Here is a 22,633-nt window from a genome sequence, read left to right as displayed (position 1 = left end):
GATGTTCTGTTACCCAGTAGTGGCGGCCTTGTAACATTTTTAGTGATAAATTGCTGGGAACGGTTTTGGTAGGCCTGAGATGTGGTGTTGATAAAGGTTGTTTAAAATCTCCACAGATACCGGAATGGCTTAAATCAAAATGTGAGGAAAGGAAAATGGACAGAAAAAGAAGTGAGCGATTTTAAAGCATTGGTTGAGAAGCATGGAGTTGGTAAGAGACGAGTGCACGTGCCAGGCCTGAAAACTAATTTTGCTACTTTACCAGGTTTGGTTCCCTTTCCGCACTCATGCCCTGAAGTGGTGGTCACTGTGCATTGTATGTGCTGCATGTCCTTTCTAAAGAAACAAAATCTTCTGCATTTTCTTTAAAAATACATGCCATTATATCTTCAATTTGTCAAACAAGATATGCCTTTGATTAGCTTTTGGTTCTTATAATTTGACCTGAATCTTCCCATTGAATGTTAATCTGTACGTCATCTTGCAGTCCATTATTGGCTCACAAGTAAAAGACAGATGAAATAATTTCCAGCATAGAACATCAAAATAAAGTCACATAAAATGTTGCAAGTTCTATGAAATAATTCCCTAAAGTTTAAAATAAATATTTTGCTTCTTTCCAATCCTCGGGGCTTTTTCCTCCATCTAAATGTTCTTCCTGTTTCCCCTCCAGCTCCAAGCAGGATCAATTTATTGTGTAGGAAAGAAAGTTGCAGATGCTGGTATAAATCGAAGGTAAACACAAAATGCTGGAAGAAGGGTCTCGACCCGAAACGTCACCCATTCCTTCTCTCCAGAGATGCTGCCAGACCCGCTGAGTTACTCCAGCATTTTGTGCCTACCCAGGCTCAATTTATTCTTGGTTGCTCTATTTCTAGGAAGCAGCAGGTTCATTTGACAAGATAGAGATATAGTAGTGAGTGGAGGTTTTTTTCCAATCAGATTAGAGAACCTTGGGTGATAACGAATGATAGGTGCATTGTAATCCATGAGGACGGCCTTTAGATAGAAGGTGAAGACTTACAGGAACACACACAAATGTTTGTGGTAATTCCGAGAGTTCTTCAAGGCTCTGATGCCTATCAGAGCAACAGCTTTGAAATTGGCGTCCTAATATCAAATTTAGGTCAACCTCGTTTGAGAAGCACTAACAAACGAGCCACAGCTTGGTTCCTCTATTGTTAGCTGACAAGTGTTACTCGCTCTTGATCGTAAGGTGCCAAAAAGCTGGTTGTGAAGTCCTCAGGAAACAGTGGTACACGCCTTTTGTTGTCAATTCAGGTCTCAATGTGTTGAATTGCAGAATTAAAATTCTAGTTTATCACTTGTTACTCTATTCCCAGACACCATTTCAGTGTTTTCAATGTCTTTCTGTTTTAACAGGCAAATGGTCCAAAATAGCTGCGGAGATGTCGGGCAGGACCGACACTCAGTGCCTCAGCAAATGGAAGGCACTAGCAGGCCTAGCGGTAAGGATCCATACTCAGTGCGATTGATTGATTGAAAAAAACAGCATGGAAACAGACCCCATGGCCTAACAAGTCCATGACGACCATTGTACATTCTAGTTCTGTGTTATCCAATTTTCGAGTTCACTTCCTACACACTAAGGGCAATTTACAGAGGACAATTAACTGGTCGTCCTGCATAAGATAGAGATAGGGAATGTGAGGAAAATCATTTTGATAGAGCAATTATGATCTAAAGGCTCATTGCCATTGAGCGAGGTGGAAATAGTCACCTCCTTTTCACCTCCAGCCTCCATCACTTACTCTACCCATCTGCTAATCAACCCCCTCCCCCTAAACTTTGTCTTGTCCCCTACCCCTCTTTTCCAGTCCACCCCCCCCCCCCCCCAACCGCAATCAGTGTGAAGAAGGGTCCCAGCTGGAAATGTCACCTGTCCACTCCCTTCACGGATGCTGCTTGGCCCGCTGAGTTCCACTAGCACCTTGTGTTTTGCTCTGGAAACAGTTGCCATGGCCATTGAAAGGGAACTGGATGGGCATTTGCAGGGTTAAGGGGAAAGAGTGAAGGAGTGGCATTTCACTCTTCTACTCTTATCTCACACTTCTTGACTTATCTCCTGTTTTTGTCTAACCATCTGCCAATCAATGCCCCTCCTTTTATATATCCACCTATCACTTGCCCGGCCATGTCCCATCCCCACCTCTTCCAGCTTTCTCCCCTTCTATATTCAGTTTGAAGAAGAATTCCAACCCAAAACGTCACCTATCCATGTTCTCCGGAGATGCTGCCTAACCCTCTGATTTGTCTTTTTTTTGTTGTAAACCAGCATATGCATTTTCTTGTGTCTACTAAATTTTGAAACGGCAGTTTAGTTTATTTTCCTAACATCTTAAAGGCTCCTCGGAAACGGAAGAGGAGACGACGGATCATCAAACCGTGGAAACGGGAAAGCACTCCTGAGGAGAGTTCTGAGGATTCTGAGAATGACAACATCTTGGAGGAGATGGAGCAGGAGGAAGAGGAAGACGAAGACCATGAATTTGTCCCGAAAGTCGAACCCAAGAAGCGGCAGGTAAAACGCAAGAAGCCAGCTGAGATCATAGTGTTGGATGTGGACCGGTGGGTTCCAGTCGTCGAAAAGGAACAGCCACCTGCGGAGGAAAACACAGCAAGCAAAGGTGACAACGCAGCAGTGGAACAGCATGTGGCCAATTTGAAGATTGAAAGTCAGACCCATCGCGGGAGACCCAGATCGAGCAAGATTTGGAGAAATATCCCCAAGCCAACCAATGCTACTCCAGGTGCAGGGGAAACGGCAAAGGTGAGGAGACGTTCAAAAATAATACTGGTGGTTGGCGAGAGAGTGGGAGATCGTAGGCATTCCGAATCTATCTAATCTTTGGACCCTTGCTCCCAAAAATAAACACTCTGGGCCATTCTCCATGATCAACATTCATCCATTGAAATGAGGGGGAAGGGTAATAGTTCAGTGCTTCTGTTGTTTACATTGTAATCCACCTATGGTGCCCCTCTGCACATTTGCATTACATTTTTAATACCTGGATGGGTTTGATATAACTGCCATCTTGCTTTAGCCATCAGCTGTGTGGTGTGTGTCTCCTACCAACCATGTCCATTGTAGCTCTGGAATCAGATGTAGACCCAGATAAGTTATTGACGAGTTTATTTCACGAAAGTGAATCAGATTTTTGCAACAATCCAGCATTTTTTTCTTCATTTTCTGAATGGTCAAATCATTTTTCTTGTATTTCCAATCCTTGCTTGTAGGAATATAATCTCTCGCGCTCTTGGTTATTAGTGTAATAAAAAGCTATCTGCTGTTTTCTCTCTGACTCTATGTAATAACATGTGGTGCATTTATCCCATTAGCCAGTATAAGAAAATAACTGCAGATGCTGGTACAAATCGATTTATTCACAAAATGCTGGAGTAACTTAGCAGGTCAGGCAGCATCTCGGGAGAGAAGGAATGGGTGACGTTTCGGGTCGAGACCCTTCTTCAGACTGGTGGTGCATTTATCCCATTAGCCAATTGTTTACAATGGCAGATAAGTCAGTAATCAGAGGACAGGCACGCTGTGATCAGGAAAATGACCAGAGTGAGCTGTTGTGATCTGGAACTGCCTGAAAGATTGTTAAGGGCATCTAGTTGTAAAATTTCGAAAGGGAATTGAATAAATACTTGTCCAAAAGGTTACATGACAGTGAGAGTGAGAATAAACAGTAGAGCCAGCACGGGCCCAAAACCATGTTAGAGTTGCCCATGTTGACTAATTTGAGTGAAGAATGAAGACCAAGGAGCTCAGGAACAGGCTGTGGCTGTAGCGTGAGTTTGACCAACGGAAGGAAGACCCCAACTTTAAATTTTTTTTTTCCCTTTTGTATAGAGTGTATCATCTGCATCAACAGTAGTGCCAGAGCCAGAGCCTCCTCCCAAACTCACCCAGAGCTTGGTGGCAACTGATGAGCAACAGGAGCCTCCACGATCCCAAAGGAATGCCAAGCAGTCAAGGCGTAGGATGGGTGCAGCAAAGCTCTCCGACACAAATCTGGAAAGACGGTTGCTTGCAGAGATCTCCCGATGGACCTCAGCAAGGCCAGTTGTGCAGAGGGAAAGTAAGCAACACAACTTACCTATGGATTTTGCCTTGGGAATCTCTGAGCCCTTACAAGAGAACCACCTTATCCTTCCTCAAATTTCCTATGAGAAATTAAAGCTCATAACTTCCCCAGTGAATGCCACCAGGCGTCTGAATGCTCCTTCCTTAAGCTAGGGTACTGTCCACCACACCCCTACCCCATTGTGGACATTGAACTTTGTCTGTGGAACTGGTGCACTATGATGCTGAGAACTATATTCTGCACTCAATACAATACAATATATCTTTATTGTCTTGTACAGGGGTACAACGAGATTGGGAATGTGCCTCCCATACGATGCAATAAATTAATTAGCTAGTCAGTATTAATTTAAACAACCCAATGAAACAAATTGTAACTGTTTTAAAACAGAATAAAGTGCAAGTAGATCTGTGCCGGTTCACTGTGCGATGTGACCATCCGTCTCAGCAGGACCGGTTCATAGCAGCTATGGCCCTGGGGACGAAGCTGTTCCTGAGTGGAGGTGCGGGCGTAGAAGGCCTTGTATCGTCTGCCCGATGGTATAAGTTCGAACAGACTGTTGAAGGGGTGTTAGGAGTCTTTGTGGATGCTGGTGGCTTTTCTGAGGCATCGTGTGTTGTAGATGCCCTCCAAGGCTGGTAGCTGTGTTCCGATGGTCCTCTGAGCTCTATGGACTACCCGCTGAAGAGCTTTCCTCTCTGCCTCCGTATCTTTCCCCATTGCTCTATCCATTGTACTTGTGATTGACATGATTTTAAATATCTAGTATTTGATCTGATGGATAGCATGCAAAACAAAGCTTTCCACTGTACCCCTGTACACATGGCAATAATAAATCTAACTAATCTCTCCGTTGCAGCTTACGTCCCAGTGGTATGAACATTGATTTCTCTAACTTCAGATAGTTCCTCGGTCCCTCTCTTTCCCCTCCCGCTTCCCAGTTCTCCCACTGTCTTCCCATCTCAAACTACATCCTATCTTTGTCCCGCCCCCCTCCCGTGACATCAGTCTGAAGAAGGGTCTCGACCCGAAACATCACCGATTCCTTCTCTCCTGAGATACTGCCTAACCCGCTGAGTTACTCCAGCATTTTGTGAATCCTTCCGCGCCATTGCCTCTTAATGCCATCCTGACCAGCCTGCCACATACCAATTCCAACATCTGAAGCTCAACTAAAATCCATGCACATCTTGACCTACAGCAGGTTCCATGACCAGCAATGTCTATTTTAAATGCTTATTTTTAAACCTTTCAATGGCCTCAACACTCTCTAGCCTTCTAAGATCATGCGACCCTCCATGGTCTGTGAAATTGTGCTTCTTGCAGCTTGAGCGCCCTTTAATTTTAATTGGTTCAATGCTGTTCATATCTCATGTCTGAAATTCACAATTCACTTCCAAATCTGTGCACCAACCCACCTTCCCTCAAACAACCCTTTCTTAAAATCTACGACTGTGATCAAAGTTTTTGCTGCATGTCTTTTTAATCTCCAGGTTTCATCAGAAGCATCAATTAATGCTTCATGTATTTTCTGAAGTAGTAAATCAGAACATTTGATCTACCCTTTCTTTTAGATACTACTTATATTCGTGGCATTTAATTTTTTTTAAAACAATTACAAAGGGGCCTTTCACATCTCGGGGCAACTTTTAAAATTAATGGAGCCGATATAGTTTGTCTGTTTATTCCTTGGAGTTCAGAAGAATAATATGTGACCTTATTCAAACGTAGAGGATAGGATAATTATTGACATTTCACTGGTGGGAGAGTCACAAAACAGGGGCAGAGCTACTCAATAAGGAACTAGTCATTTAAATCTGAGATGCACAGAAATATCTTGGGGTTGTGAATCTCTGGAATTCTCTGCTCCAGAGAGTGGTGAATGCCAGATCATAGGATATATTTTATGGTGAAGCTAGATACATATTTGAAAGGTCAAATAATCTTTAAGAACTTAGAGGAGTTTGGGCCAGTAAAGATCAGTCACGATCATATTGAAAGGCAGGGCAGACTTGAGGGGTCTTGGTACTCTTGCATTCTTGTACTATTTGCCATGAAGCTGCCATCGTAGGAACTGCAGAGCCACCATTAATACAAAGAGTGATAACTAGGTAATCGACGTAAGCTGAGGTCTAAGTATTGATGTCGAGGACACTGGGGAAACTACTACTGCGTTCACACTAGTTCCATGGACCTTCACGTTAACCATAGGAAGCACTTCAGATGTGCATTCTTTATGCATTATCCTGGGGCAGTAAAATAACTCCAACTAGCAGCTTGTGGAGCAATCCACCAGTTCAGTGCACTTATTCTGATTTTTAAATTCAGCCCAAAGGTTTAAACTTAAGTGGAGAAACTGGACATTTTAAGGATGGGCATTAATATTTAAAACTCTTTCCTTCTCTTGCAAACAGTTGATGTTCAGCGTGAGAGACTGGAAGCAACTGGTTTAAGCAGCACTCCTGTTTTTGTTCTCTTGCTACAGGTAAGCTTCTCTGTTGTGAGCCTTTGCTTGTCATTAAACCACTCAAAATGATCTGCACAGATTATTATTAAACCTGGCAAGGGCACTCGACAGAAGGGCCTGTCACAATGGTCCATTCATGTTGAAACTGAAAGTGATCCAACTGCTGTTGCAGCTTGTCCGGTGGTTTGTAACCTCCACTGGCAAAATCATTCTTGCCACTCAAGACAAAACATCTGTTCTTTGATTCAGTCATATTTCCCTAATATGCTCTATCCCATTCCGCAATTGCTGCACTTCACCTACATACAAAGATTCTTGGTAAACGCTGTGCCCTACTTTTACACTGATCTCTTGGAACTTGTTATACGTGGTTAAACTTACTTCACTTTTTAAATCAGCAGTTTTAGTTTTGACGGCCGCCATGCCTATTTGCTATCTGTATGTTCTATGTATACGTATGGACAGAACCCTTGTCCTATAGTGCTGGCAACGTCTGTGACAATGACGCATGTACCTCTGTTGTTTGCAGGTGTTCCGGATTGATAAAGAAGGATGCATGCAGATCATAAAAGACAAGGTACTGAAGACTTAAGATGACTCCGTTTGATCCAGGGATGTTGACTAGGGGCATCATTTAATCTTGGTGCTGTGGTAACAATGTTAATAGATGGAAGCTTTGAAAATTGGGCACTTATTGGTACAGAACGTGGTGGAGAAATTTTGTGCTTGGACAGATTTAGAGTCCTGAGAGAGTTAAGCAGAGTCATGTTCACTCAGTTCTGTTTGACTTTGTACTGACCAGTTAAAGGTAATTTCCATGCACTTGCAGTCAAAATATGCCCAATACCTCTCCCTCACCTTTCTCGATATACGGTTTGTAGAGTGATTCAGTGTGGAAACAGGCCCTTCGATCCAACTTGTCTCAGCTACACTAATCCCACCTGCCAGTATTTGGTCCATATCCCTCCAAACCTGTCCTATCCATGTGTCTGTCTAACTGTTTCTTAAATGTTGGGATAGTTCCTGCATCAACTATCTCCTCTGGCACCTTGTTCCATACACCCGCCATCTTTTGTGTGAAAAAGTTACCCCTCGGACTCCTATTAAATCTTTTCCCCTTCACCGTAAACCTATGTCCCCTGGTCCTCGATTCACCTACTCTGGGCAAGAGACTCTGTGCATCTACCCAATCTCGTGATCTTATACACCTCTCTGAGATCACCCCTCGTCCTCCTGCGCTCCAAGGAATAGAGTCACAGCCTGCTTAACCTCTGCCCATAGCTCAGACCCTCATAGACTTCAGTGGATTATTTTCTACTGTTGGCAATTGTCTCTTTTTCTTTCCATCCTCTGTTTATTGATGTAATTCTATTTTTGTTATGGTGGATAGTTTGTTTTAGGAAAGTATGTGCTAATCATTGTGTTTTTACTTTAGATGAACAAGGCTGCTCAAAGCTTGCCAGGTATGACGCTGCTTTTTAATGACGCGTATCTGAGAATTATTCTGGTCTCTGGGCATATGATAATTAAAATATTCTTGACAATCATGATTCCACAAATTTGTTGCCAACATTTAATTGTATATACCTGCAATTTATAGTGTTAACTATTTTCCCTTTGCTCAGCCCGCCAACTGGATGGGCCACGCTGTTCCAATGGTCCAGCCTCCAATAGGCCATAGATCAGAGATGCTTATGGCCTCTGGTGATTTTCTAATACATATATATACAAGTAATCTTTCTTCAGATGTGAACACTCTCAGTTCCTCTATTTTGAGCTTTTCAATTACTCCACTTGTAGTAAATGAAATTAAAAGTCATCTTGCAGTCATCTCACTACTTCTCTTGTGGTCACCCGTTCCTCTCCTCCTAGGAAGTGTATTCATATTTGTTGTACCTCTCCAACAGAGGGATTTTTTTTAATTGAGGCGGGGTGTGTTGGTAGAGTCTGTCACAGTGTTGCCTTGACCCTTGTCTGGTATCTGTAAGCCTGAAATCTGATGAAGCTGTGGCTGGTTAAGCTTATTCACAAAGGTCGGGGAGAATTTTCCAGGCATTTTCTTTCTCTCTGTTGGCCCGTGTCGTTTCTATTGTTGGTCCCTGTAGATTGAATCGTTGCTTTGTTAGATTGGAGATGAAGCGTGATAGTAACCAGTCAGGATGGTGTAGATCAATGTCATTTGTTTGAAGAGGAAGACTTGTCAGGATGTCATGAAGCACTTTCACAACCAATGACGTCTCCTAGAAACACAGTCACTAAAGGAAATATCATCTGCTCACAGTGAGCAATATGATGATCATATAACCTGCTTTTTTTGTGTGACTGAGAAAATAAATAATTACGGAGGAAACTTTGGAAGAACTTTCTTCTTCAAAATAATCTGGTAGTTTCTATAATTTGCACAAGAAGGCAAAGTCTGTGAATGATGTTAATGCCTCATTGAAAGACAATACCCCCATTAGTACACTGTTTTCTCTGTACTGAACCAGAGCATCAGCTGTGATTTTTGTGCAGAAGAATCTGGATTGAGATTTACACCTTTTTGTCTCCAGGATGTTTGTTACTATGGCAAATTGTGATAGAAATAAAAAGCAGGACCCTTGTTTGACTAGATTGCCTTCCTCCCTATCCTTGGAAAGTTGTGATTAATTGTCACAAGCCTCTCTCCTGAGTACATAGAACAGCAAAAGAACTGCCCCTTCTGTCCACAAAGAGTAGAGCACAAAGTGTTGGAATAATTCAGCGGGTCAGGCAGCATCACTGGGGCACGTGGATAGGAGACTTTTCAAGTCAGTCCTTTCTCTTGAGATATTTGCAAAGCCAGTACCTTGCTGCTTACTGGTCACAGTAGTCAACTAAATAATTCTCCAGCACATACAGGAGAATGGAGAAATAGGAAAAGAGAAGAGTTCAGATGAGACTTACTAAAAAGTGTGAGAGTTATGAGATTAGAGAACTCGGCATTGCACTTCTTACAGGGAGAGTTAAAGAAAGATTTATTGAAATTGTTTGCAATCATAAACGTTTTTGAAAGAATATAATGTGAGACCATGTACAGGGCTTGTTAATGCATGGAAACAAGGTTTAATATAATTGGTAAAAGAACTGGAGTGGAGATGCAAAACTGATTCTTGTGGTGCATTATGTCCTGAACTACGTCGATTCAAGGAGTGGTAAATAATATTGTATTGAAAACTTAAAGTGACATTGATAAGTTTCGTGAGAAATTGCGGAGAAGCAGGGTAAGTGAAGTGGCTCATGTCATAAATAAGACATAACATGTTGGAAATACTTTGTGGATGCATCTGTGCAAAGAGAAACAGTTAGCGTTTCTAGTCCAGGAAGTGAAGAAGACAGTTGAGTATTAGACGGCAGGGAAGATAGGGGAGGTGCAGGGGTGGACTACAGGCAATATCTCCAATAGGGTTGATCTTTGCTGCCACATGAAGTCATCTTGTCACACCTATCAATGATATTCCATTTATTCCACCTATTTCCCCTTCCCACATTTAACCTGCTATCTCAAACTAACTTTCTCTTTTCCTGATTTTGATGATGGGACCCTGATAAGAAATGTTAACTATTTCTCTTCCACCTTTGTTCCTTGACCTGAGCTCTGATATTTTCTACTTTCATTTCACATGTTCAGCATTTGGAGGGGGGGTTTACATTCAGTTTAATAACATGGGTCTTTCAAACGACAAACTTAGACTTGTGGGTGGATCTGGCTTGCTACTACATTGTATGCTTCTGATTCAAATAATACAAATGTGATTAGAGCTTCCCACAACCAAAACTATTTCCCCTTTTTTGCTTCTGCCTCACAATCAACAGTTCCCTTGTCATTTTCCTTTCTAGCAATCAAGAGTGAAAACCAGTCGAGATCGGGGCCCTACCTGAACCAGGTGAAAGGAGCCACCATTAACGTAGGCAATGGGAAGACCATGGAAATGGCTCGGTTTAAGCTCAGCTCAGCACCTGCAAAAGCGAAACCAAAGACTGTCCAAGATCTGCTTGCTGAGACGCGAAGAGCCAGGAGCCTGATCAAAACCTCTAGACTAGTGTCCAGACCTTTGGTCATTCCACAGCCGTTGACAATCCAGCCACCGTTACAGGTGGTGCTGATGACGCAACCCGTGCCTTCTAGCGAGGTGCCCGTCAGTCTTGAATCACAAGTGGCTGAACAATCTTCAATTCAAACCAGGAGCAGGACAAAGCCCAAGACTGAATCCATGGTCAGACACGCTGCATGTGGTAAGCCAGCGGCAGGTACACAGCAGCTGTTGTCAGAGCAACCCAATGGAGAAACTAACCCAGGGGCTACTCCATTACCACACTCTAGTCAGGTAGGTTCATCAGCCATAGTCGAACCAACGAAAAATATCAACGCACTGAATGCTGCTTCTGTTCCACCCGCTAAAGCCACATGCCATGCTAGGTGGCTGCAGCCAATTGCTCCAGCGCCACCAGTGCAGCCTGTGCTGCAGACCAACGGCATGGTGGTTCCACTAATGCTCCCTAACTCCACCGTGCCCATCATGGCCCTGGTCACTCCCCAGGGTCTGCTCTGTCTCCCTCCAGGCACAGTCGTGGGCCTGCCCAATCAGAATACCCAAACTCCCACCTCAGTCACTGACGCCAACCAAACCACCACCACGGTTTTTACCACCGTTCCCCAGAGCGGAGTGGGTGCCAGCACCTCGTTGGGCTCCACCATTGCACCCAGTCAGTCGGAGATTGGTGGCCCCAATGTTGCACCAGTACAGACCACCGCCAGTGTAAAGCTGTCCTCAACCCAGCCACTGAACACTCCTCCCCTGGCAGTGTGCAAGTTGATCCCATCAACATCCAACTCTGTGCAGATTGAACAAACACAAACACTCTCGTCTGCATTGGCTCCAAGTCTGACATCCACCAGTGCTGCAACAACGTCCACAGATCTTCCAGCACCGGAGGCCACCAAGCAGGTGGCAGCTAACCGCATTGATGGCAACGATCCCACCCCTTTATCGACCACACAGCTTGCTCAGGGGTCTGGACCTTCAAGGGTGACTGTAGATGTTGCAAGCACCACGTCGCCATGGACACAGCCCGGCAGCGTGGCTCCACCTGAGGGGACCAGGCAGCCCGCCACGCCGTCACAGTCGGACAAAACCTCTATTGACTTTACACTTTTGTGTGAGGACAAAGATCCAGTAACGAGAGACTGGCTGGAAGGTAAAGGTGGTATCCATGTACCAGGGACGCAAACTAGTCTACCTTATCTGCCACCTTTTGCCGCGACTCTGAGAGGCTTCTCGAACCTTCTGCTGCACAAGAAGGTCCTGGAGCAGAACGTGCTTGCCCACGAGGCAGCCGACGTGAATGAGCCAATTGATCCCAAAATAAGACTTGAGGCAGCCAGGGTGCAAGTGAGGGAGCGTCTGCAGGGCAGCCCTGCATACCAGCTCCTGAAGGCTCGCTTTCTCTCTGCTTTCACACTACCTGCGTTTCTGGCTACGCTACCGCCAGAGGGGACTTCCACCACAAGCAGCTCAGTAAATGAAGATCTCGATCAGGACTCCTCAGAAGAATGCGAGTACACAGAGACGGACATCGAGAGTGAGGAAGATACTGAAGGATTGCCAGAACAGTGCATGATGGAGGAAGTAACCAGCAGCCAGCCAAACCAGCTCTTTGAAATCCCAGCTGACCTGTCATTTGACTGTGACTTGCTGGGCAGTTTGGTAAGTGAGAGAAGGATATGTTCTCATGATATTTTCTCCCTCACTCCCCTCTCATTCCCCCCTTCCCCTGCTTGAATGATCAATACCCCTCTATTCCCTGCACATTGTATCTGTCTCCACCACAACCCCTAGCAGTGCATTATAAGCACCCACCAGCCTCTGTATAGAAAATAAAAACTTGCTCTGCACATTTCCTTTCAATTTGCCCCTTTCACCGTAAATCTTTGCCCTTAAGTATTTGATGTTTCCAACATGGGGGAAAGGGTTCTGACTGTACTGGATTCTAAATATAGATTTGAATTTCTCATAATCTTTTTGTCTGCTCCCATCTGATAATGAAAAACTTCCTCTCTATTATCCCGCACTTCTACTTTGTGCGCCTTATTCCACTTTTGTTACAATATGCTGGTGCCCATCCCACGACCAATGTAGTTTAAACCCTCCCCACCCACACCAGTGAACCTGCCCACCTGGATGGTGTTCCCCACCTGGTTATGTAGTGTTTAAAACGGTTAGCACGCTCATGCAGCAGATGGTATGACTGTGGACTCTTTAGAAAAGGAAGTAGAGCAAACAGTGTTAGTTATGTAATGAAGGAAGGTTAGATGTGAAGGAGCTGGAAGCAGAAGCTGATCCAAACTACTTCTGCCTCGTGGCTGCTGAGCAAACAAGGCAACTATCTCCTTTAGATGCAAAAAGCTGGAGTAACTCAGCAAGTCAGACAGCGTCTCTAGAGAAAAGGATTTGGTGAATAGAGATAGACACAAAAACGCTGGAGTAACTCAGCAGGTCAGACAGCATCTCTATTCACTGAAGTCTGAGGAAGGGTCTCGATCCGAAACATCACCCATTCCTTCTCTTCAGAGATGCTGCCTGACCCGCTGAGTTACTCTGGCTTTTTGTGTCTATCTTCAGTTTAAACCAGCATCTGTAGTTCCTTCCTACACAGCTATCTCTTCATTAACTGAAAGGTCTGAACTAAATACACTGTGGACACTTTGCTGCACATTCTCCAATGCTCAGTGATTGGCGCGCTATTCATTACTGTGACAAATATCTTTCTAATTCACCAACAAACATGGAAGAGTCAGCGGAGTTTTAGCAAAAATTGGAAGGGTTTGTAAACTCTCTGTACGTCAGTGGTTGTGGTGCTCTGAGAGCTGAGCTTTAGTTTGAGGGAGAGGGATGTTAACCAGTGCGGGTGGCTCAGTGAATTTGATTTGAATTCAGACTTTCTGAGGTATTTAATGGACTGGCTTATTGTACAGGTGCCGCCTTGCACTCACAACCTCCGCTTCACTTTTGTGGAAGCATGGCTGCTTCCTTAGTTCAGAGGTACAGTGTGGAAACGGGCCCTTAAGCCCACCCAGTCCACGATGACCATCGATCACCCATTCTGTTATTTCACTCTCATCCACACACTACGGGTAATTTACAGATGCCAATGAACCTACGAACCCTCGGTTCTTTGGAAGGAGGGAGGAAACCCACACAGTCAGAGAATGTGCAAACTCCACACAGGCAGGACCCGAGGCCGGGATCGAACTCTGTGGGGCAGTGGCACTACCAGCTGCACCACTGTGCCGCTCCGCCATTCCTGACATTGCTGCTGCAGCCATTGTTTAGGTTGAGCCTGGCTCTAAAGTGGTGACAAGTTCACAGACTGCCTTAATGGTTTGTTGACACCACATGCTGTCAGAAGCCTTTTTTCACTACTTCTAAATGTCTCTAATGAGAGGTGGCTGGAAAAGAATTAATTAAATTGGATTTGTTTAAAATTGTATGAGTTTTCACTTTAAAAACTATTGTGAAATAAATGTAAACATAAAACTTGGTGTTCAGATGTAGATTACAAACTCCAATGAAATGATTGTGGGCATTGTTAGTTGAACCAGCAGCGAGAGGCTGAGGGGATTAGTTTAGTTCACAGATACAGCACAGAAACAAGCCCTTCGGTCCACTAAGTTTGCACCGACCAGCAACCTCCACACATTACGCTATCCTACACACACGGGACAATTTACAATTTTACTGAAGTCAATTAACCCACAAACCTGTACATCTTTGGAGTGTGGGAGGAAACTGGAGATCCCAGATAAAACCCACACAGGTCACAGGGAGAACATGCAAACTCCGTACAGACAGCACCCCTAGTCAGGATTGAACAGAGATCTCTGGTGCTGTAAGGCAGTAGCTCTACCATTGCGCCACTGTGTCGCCCTGGTGTGAAGTGTGTCTGGCCCCTGGATTTACTGTCGAATGCAGGGACAGACCAAGAGCTCGTTTTCAGTATTTGCACTGTAGCAGACAAATCTAGGTCCAGTGTGCCAGGAAGTCTCTACATCACTGCCGGCTCTTCATTGATGTGTTCTGGCCCACTCTCCACTGCCCTTTCCTTCTCTTTCCCACTCCCTCCAGGGGGCCTGTAATTCATTCAGGGAGCCTTAAACCAGTCCTTCATCAATATGAGGCCACGGCCGAATACTTCATAAATCACCTTCATTGACACATCTGGCCCTAGAGTCTAAGAAAATAACTGCAGATGCTGGTACAAATCGATTTATTCACAAAATGCTGGAGTAACTCAGCAGGTCAGGCAGCATCTCGGGAGAGAAGGAATTCCTCCTGCTGAGTTACTCCAGCATTTTGTGAATAAATGGCCCTAGAGTCTACCTAGTTGGCTGCAAATTAATGGAACTGGGCAAAATGACATAACAATAAAATAGAAAATGCCTTTGAAATGTTTTCATTTCAAATTTATAGCATCTGCGATTTTTGCTTTTAGTGACATGAGAATAGCTTGTTTTAAAAAAAAAAAAAAATTGGACCAGGGTAGGCATGTATTATATAAGATTTGGACAGAATTCAACTCTCTGTATTCCTGCCTTTAATGTGATCAAAATGTTTAAATTAAGAAAAAAGGTTGGGTTGATTAGCCTTGGATTCTACAAAATCTCGTGCATGCTGGTAGCTTTTGTTTTTACTGAGTTTTAACCCTTTTATTGTTTTTCTGATCTTGTCAGGAAACAAGGCCAGAGGATCAAAATCTCCCAGAACCTTCCAATGTTCCAGAAGTTTCCGTTGCCCCCGAGGGCGAGGTTCGTATGGCAACAAGACGAAGCCATCGCCTGAGGAAAAACCCTTAGGTTGCGGAATATGCAGAGGTATTGAAGCAAAACTATGTGTCAGTGAGAAGTTCTGGTGATTGAGTATGAAACTGGTTAATGTTGCAATATTTCTGTAGGTGGATTGTGAAATACTACCGTTTTGAGACTATGTCGTAATAAATGCTGAGGTTTGGTGCAAGACTTCTCAATCCGGATTAAACTTGGATCATATTTTTGCTCGGGTTCAGATTTAGTGTTGCGGTAGGAGAATGGTTCAGAGCGGCAGTGCAAAATATTGTGCAAGGAGGTGCTGAAAAACAGATAAAAGACTTGCATTTTAAAAGCAACTTTCACCATCTCACACAATGTAGTACAGGCGACACTGTGTTAATGCGTTCTGAAGAAACGGTTCATATTGTGATTTTTTTTTTTGTAATGGAAGGCACATCATCTGCACATGTTTGTTTATTTTCTTTATTGGCATCTACCTGAGAGAGCAGCAATGTTTGGAATGTGATGCCGGAGTTGTGGTGGAGGCAGATACGATATTAGCATTTACGGTATTTTTGGATAGGTGCATATGGATTTGTAGGGAATAGATTATGCTCAGGCTTCCTGTTTGACGCAGACTTTGCGGGTAGGGGTGGTTTGTTTGTTTGTTTGTTCCCATTCTGCTCTATGTTCTACTTAGAGGAAGCAATAAAGGCAAATATGCTGTATGCCACCTTTTCACTTGCAGAGTGAGGTCTTGTATCTTCTAGATGAATGCTCCAAAGGGTCCTGCCAATTACTGACCTCTTAAAGTGTAACACCTCATTTGTCTGGATTAAACAGACGGTTTATTAGGCGGCACGGTAGCGCAGCGGTAGAGTTGCTGCCTTACAGCGAATGTAGTGCCGGAGGCCAGGGTTCAATCCTGACTACGGGCGCCGTCTGTACGGAGTTTAGTACGTTCTCCCCGTGACCTGCGTGGGTTTTCTCCGAGATCTTCGGTTTCCTCCGAGATCTTCGGTTTCCTCCCACACTCCAAAGACGTGCAGATAAGTAGGTTAATTGGCTTGGTAAATGTAAAAATTGTCCCTAGTGGGTATAGGATAGTGTTGTAATGTGTGGGGATCGCTGGGCGGCGCGGACCCAGTGAGCCAAAAGGGTCTGTTTCCAACAGGAGATGCTATTCTACACACACTAGGGACAATTTACAATTATACCAAACCAATTAACCTACAAACCTGTCTGTCTGGAGTGTGGGAGGAAACCAGAGTTCCAAGAGGATACCCAAGCAGGTCATGGGGAGAACGTACGAACTTCGTACAGACAAGCACCCTTAGTCAGGATGGAACCCAGGTCTCTGGCGCTGTAAGACAGCAACTCTAACACTTCGCCACCGTGCCGCCCTTGTTCCACAAGCTTGTGTTGTGCCTTGGTTTAACAGCGTGGGTGAGTGAAGTCAGGTGGGATTGAGAATTAATGGAGCAGGCAACCGAAACTGAAGTTCAGCCTGTGGGCTCGAAGGCAGGTAGGTGCTCTACGGAACAATCGTCCAATCAGCATTTGGTTTCTCCAGTGTAGAGAGGATTACATTGTGATCACAGATTGCAGTACACGAGATTGGGAAGAAGTGTGAATCACTGCTTCACAGGTGGGGGGGGGGGGGGGGGGGGTTCTGGATGACGGGAGGGAAATGGTGCAAGGACAGGAGTTGCAAATCCTTCCGTTGTTTGGGAGAGTACCATACAACAGGAAGTGGTTTGTGGGACAGGAAGAATGGACCAGGGAGTCATTGTGTTAAAATATTGAAAGGAGATGAGAATATGTGACAGGCAGTGAAATATTGGAGCTGGTAGGAATTGCAAAGGATGGTCATTGGAGGCAGGGTGGAGGGTGAGGGCAAGGCATGTTCTGTCCAGGAGGGATATTGGGGTAGCATGAGAGCATAGGTGTGATCATGTCCATTATCCCTTGGACGTTGTCTCTGGAACTGGTGCGCTACAATGCTGCACTTTGTATCTTTCCCTTTGCTCTGTTGTACTTGTGTTCAGCTTGACTGTGTTTATGTACCTGTGATTTGATGGACAACAATCAAAACAAATGTTTTTGCTGTACCTCGGTACACGTGACAATAATTATCCTGAACCCCCTCCTTGAACGCACACGGGCTCACTCTGCTGCCCTGTAACAACCTTCAGTGATGGAGGTACGCGGTTAATTTATTTGAAACGGGGTCATTGGGAAGAATAAGTGGCATTGCCCCCACAGGATAGAAATCAGCTGTTCCAGGGTCTTCCAGTTACGCTTGTGCAGCTTTTCTCCTTTCCGGAAGCTTCTCGGAAGTCGATCCAGGTGTTGGGTTTAGAGATACAGCGTGGAAACAGGCCCACCTCGTCCAGGCTGGTCATCGTACACTAGATCGATCCTACGCACTGGGGACCATTTACGGAAGACAATTAATGTACAAACTTGCACGTTTGTGGAGAGAGAAAGAGTGTTTTGGAGTCCTGCTGACTTTTCTGGGAATTCCCTTCCAAGCGCTAATCTGGATGTTCTTTAATTCTAGGAATGAAGTTTACAGTTTCTTGGATCTGTTTCGCGTTTGAACCTGTTCTTTTGGAGGTGGAGTATAAGCTGGGGGCCAGTGCACAGACCGCTCGCACAACTACATTTCCATTGACTGACATGGGCTTTGTGCAGACATTTGGAAGAAAGGGATCAAATAATGTTTATTTCTAAAGTTTGTTATGACATTTTAATAAAAGTGGCATGTTGTTTTCTCCAGTTGTGACACTGCTTTCCTATGGCCTTCTTTAAGGGGCCACAGATTGTTGGTGTTAACGGGGCTTCTGTATGAAACAATTGTACAGAATCCTGCAGCTTCCTGAATCATTTGTAATTTTTGTGTCGTGTATGTGGCCAAATAAGAAATATTTTACTCAGAAATAAATTTCTTCTTTAAATGCTCAGCGTTTGATTTTTTTGGACTCTTTGGTAACCAGGAGATGAACCTAAAGGTGGGAGCTTTCTCCAGATAACAGGGATAGTTGAAGCAGGCAGTCAATACTGTGCAGAATAACCTGTTTCCTCACTTGGATCATGGCCTTAACCAGATGAACCTTGGATAATAAAGGGAAAAAAATCTGGCACTTCATTAATCTTTTCTTCCTCATTCTGTTTACTTGAGGCCCTGGTTCTTCTTTCGTATGAGTCTTTGTTTCCCCTCCAGCCCCCAGCCCCCACTATGTGGATAATCTCTGGGATGGCAGCCAGTTATTTGATATATTGGACATCACCAAGCAGCTCAAAGCTCTCCCGGTTTTCACTTTCCCCAAGCAAATGATGTTGTTTATGGTCAGAAACTTGGGTCGTTATTTATCCTGCGGTCTGCAAGATAGGTGGAGAGGGAACAAGTTAACATTTCGCTTTAGACTTTAGAGATGCAGCGAAGAAACAAGCCCTTTGGCCACCAGGTCCGCGCCGACCAGCGATCACCCTATACACCAGCACTATCCTATACACTGGGGACAGTTTACAGTAAGTAGCCCATTAGCCTACAAACCTGTACGTCTTTGGAGTGTGGGAGGAAACGAGAAAACCCACGAGGTTACAGGGAGAACGTACAGACACCACCTGTAGTCAGGATTGAACCTGGCTCTCTGACGCTGTAAGGCAACAACTCTACCGCCCTTAATTTCACTTAATGTACCTTTCAGAGTCTTGGAGGATCACTGAACTTGAGCATCCTGTTGCCCTGCAGATGCTGACTTACCTGCTGAGCAGTCCAGCAGAACCCCACCAACCTTAGTATTTGCTTTCATTTTCCGCAGATAACCTAGAAGGCTCGAGGGAATCTTGAAACCTTGGCTGTCAGGGTGAATTCCCCTTGAAGCGATGTGCATCACTTCTCTCGGCACGTGGCGTCAGTCCTTGAGTCAACGTTTGAGTGGGTGAAGCTGCATCTTTGATCATGAAATGTGCTATAGTCCAAGGCAAAGCAGTCCATTTGTTCACGAGAGCATCCATCACTGAACATTCCTCCCAAAATGAATTGAACATAGTACAGCACAGGAACAGGCCCTGTTGCCCACTGTGTCTGTGCCGAACGTAATGCCAAGATGAACTACCTCATCTGCCTGCATATCATCCATATCCCTCAATTCCCTGCATATCCATGTGCCTATCAAAAAATCTCTTAAATGCCACTATCATATCTGCCTCTACCCCTGGCATGCTGTTCCAGGAACCCACCATCTTGTGTAAAAACAACTTGCTCTGCAAATCTTTAAACTTTCCCATCTCACCTTAAAGCTGTGCCTCTAGTCTTTGACATCTCCATCTTGGGAACAGTTTCTACCACCCTACCCTGTCCATGCCTCTCATAATAACATATACCTCTGTCTATGCTTCTCATAACATTATGTACTTAGTTTTTTTTTAGCTTAGTTTAGAGATACAGCACGGAAACGCCTTTTTGGCCCACGCCGACCAGTGAACCCCACCCATTAACACTATCCTATACCCACGAGGGACAATTTTTACATTTACCAAGCCAATTAACCTACAAACCTGTATGTCTTTGGAGTGTGGGAGGAAACCGAAGATCTCGGAGAAAACCCACGCAGGTCAGGGGGAGAACGTGCAAACTCTGTACAGACAGCACCCGTAGTCGGGATCGAACCCGGGTCTCCGGCGCTGCATTGGCTGTAAGGCAGGATCTCTACCGCTGCGCCACCGTGCCGCACAAAAGTTGTCTCCCCGTCGGGGAATTGAACCCCGGTCTCCCGCGTGACAGGCGGGAATACTAACCACTATACTAACGAGGACTTCTATCAGATCTCTCAACTTCAAGTGTCCAGAGTAAGCGAGTGTGCCCAGCCTCTCCTTATACCTAACATCCCTAATCCAGCAAAGCAATTTACTGGGAATTCTCAGACATCTCCCCAGTCTGACTCCACCGGATACACAAACCTAACTTCCCCAGAAGGGATGCCTGCTGCAGCTGGGCTTACGAGGCAAAATCTTATGGTTCCTTCAGACTGGTTCACCTTCTACAAACGAGAGTGGAGCTTTGGCCAGTCATTAACAGCGGGGCTGGATGGATTTCTTCCAGTGCATCTATTAAAGCAATCAATTCTGTAATCAAAGGCTTAAGAATGAAAAGCCCAAATGAACACATCTAGATAAATGATCTGAATAGAAATGCAGAAGTGGCAGTGGTGAGTTGACTTCCTATAATCTCCACAGCCACCCACTGCAAAACGTGACGGACATTGGGATGCAGTTCTTGTGTGTTGATGCAGTGTGAAGTTCTGACTAAATGTTGCTAACCTAGAATGTTAACCATTTCACTCCCTGCAGTTGCTGCCTGACCTGCCAAGTATTTTGAACATTTTCAGGGACGGTTTAATCTGTTCTGTTGCATTTAGAACTATGAAGCCTTTGCTTGAAGGGGTGATGAGATATTCCAAACTAACCTGCAGAAATAATATTTCAGTCCATGAGGAACTGGCTGTGATGAAGATGGAAGAGACAATGTTTTAAATACAAATTAAACATTTCTCGGTGAATGTTTAATAATGTGAGGCATGGAGTAAGTGATCTACACTGCATGCTACATCAGTGGATACCGTGTTATTATTGAAGAAAGATACGAAAAGCTGGAATAGACAGCATCTGGGTCAGAGTGGGTCAGACAGCATCTCTGGAGAAAAGGAATAGGTGACATTTTGGGTCGAGACCCTTCTTCAGACCCATTCTTCAGACAGGATTTGAACTTGACTTCCTGGTCCAGGTCTCTGATTTACTAACCACAACATTACCAAGTGAAACAATACAATACAATATATCTTTATTGTCATTGTACAGGGGTACAATGAGATTGGGAATGCGCCTCCCATACGATGCAATAAATTAATTAGCTAGTCAGTATTAATTTAAGCAACCCAATGAAACAAATTAGAAACAGTTTTAAAACAGAATAAAGTGCAAGTAGATCTGTGCCGGATCACTGTGCGATGTGACCATCCGGCTCAGCAGGACCGGTTCATAGCAGCTATGGCCCTGGGGATGAAGCTGTTCCTGAGTCTGGAGGTGCGGGCGTAGAAGGCCTTGTAGCGTCTGCCCGATGGTAGAAGTTCGAACAGACTGTTGCAGGGGTGTGAGGAGTCTTTGTGAATGCTGGTGGCTTTTCTGAGGCATCGTGTGTTGTAGATGCCCTCCAAGGCTGGTAGCTGCGTTCCGATAGTCTTCTGAGCTCTATGGACTACCCGCTGAAGAGCTTTCCACGCTGCCTCCGTGCGGCTGAGATACCACACAGGGATGCCATGTGTTAGGATGCTCTCTATGGTGCAGCGGTAGAAGGTCGTCAGCAGCTGTTGGGGTAGACCAGACTTTTTCAGTGTTCTCAGGTAGAACAGTCATTGCTGTGCCTTCTTGACCAGCACAAACACAAAGTGCTGGCATAACTCAGCAGGTCAGATACATCAGTGGAGAGAATGGTTAGTCGATGTTTCGGATTGGGTACTAACGCTGCATTACTGTACCTCCTTGATGCTAAAATGTGTACTATATAACGAATAAATGAATAAATACGTTTATTGGCCAAGTATGTGCACATACAAGGAATGTGCCTTGGTGCTCCGCTCACAAATGACAACACAAACATACATTTAACAATTAAGAATAAAGCATAACCACATCAAAACAATAAGGATACAACATTACATCTAAACATGTGGGTGAAAATAAACCAGAGCAAAAAAGAGACTCCAGACTTTGGTTATTGTGTAGGACTCCTACTCGTGGGGAAAAAAAGCTGTTTTTATGTCTGGCTGTGGCTGCTTTGACAGTCCGGAGTCGCCTTCCAGAGGGGAGTGCTTCAAAGATTTTGTGGTCAGGGTGAGAGGGGTCAGAGATGATGAAACATTTAGATAGAGAAACATTTTTAAAGAGTTAGCAGGGGCCCAACTGGCTAAACAGTTTCAGCTGTACAATTCAATGATTATGATCAATTGAATGAGGGTCTCGACCCGAAACGTCGCCCATTCCTTCTCTCCTGAGATGCTTCCTGACCTGCTGAGTTACTCCAGCATTTTGTGAATAAATACCTTCGATTTGTACCAGCATCTGCAGTTATTTTCTTACACTAACAATTGAATGAGGGAATTGAGTAAGCGCTGGAGCCTCATTTGAGAGATGACCTCACCCATTTTGTTCCACTTCACAATTCAT

At 44.5% G+C, this 22,633-nt stretch overlaps 1 protein-coding gene and 1 non-coding gene across 4 annotated transcripts in view; one reads left to right on the top strand and one right to left on the bottom strand.

The window, feature by feature from the left end:
- The window catches only part of snapc4 (small nuclear RNA activating complex, polypeptide 4), a 41,391-nt gene extending 23,053 nt beyond the window's left edge, over nt 1–18,338 (top strand). For all 3 annotated transcript variants that reach the window (XM_078426100.1, XM_078426101.1, XM_078426102.1), the window contains 10 exons: nt 117–211; nt 1,384–1,469; nt 2,366–2,791; nt 3,878–4,106; nt 6,527–6,597; nt 7,109–7,156; nt 8,015–8,042; nt 10,438–12,305; nt 15,329–15,469; nt 17,967–18,338. In XM_078426100.1, coding sequence (XP_078282226.1) covers nt 117–211; nt 1,384–1,469; nt 2,366–2,791; nt 3,878–4,106; nt 6,527–6,597; nt 7,109–7,156; nt 8,015–8,042; nt 10,438–12,305; nt 15,329–15,451 — 2,974 coding nt within the window. In that variant the 3' untranslated portion in view covers nt 15,452–15,469; nt 17,967–18,338. The remainder of the gene's footprint in view (nt 1–116; nt 212–1,383; nt 1,470–2,365; nt 2,792–3,877; nt 4,107–6,526; nt 6,598–7,108; nt 7,157–8,014; nt 8,043–10,437; nt 12,306–15,328; nt 15,470–17,966) is intronic.
- Nucleotides 18,339–20,154: 1,816 nt separating this feature from the next.
- Nucleotides 20,155–20,226, bottom strand: trnad-guc (transfer RNA aspartic acid (anticodon GUC)). Its single transcript has one exon. It is a non-coding gene; the product is annotated as a tRNA-Asp (tRNA).
- Nucleotides 20,227–22,633: the final 2,407 nt, after the last annotated feature.

The sequence above is a fragment of the Rhinoraja longicauda genome, chromosome 31, assembly GCF_053455715.1.
Source record: "Rhinoraja longicauda isolate Sanriku21f chromosome 31, sRhiLon1.1, whole genome shotgun sequence".
NCBI classification, from domain to species: Eukaryota; Metazoa; Chordata; class Chondrichthyes; order Rajiformes; family Arhynchobatidae; genus Rhinoraja; species Rhinoraja longicauda.
Note: the sequence above shows the minus strand (reverse complement) of the source record. Positions and strands in the feature narration are given on the sequence as shown.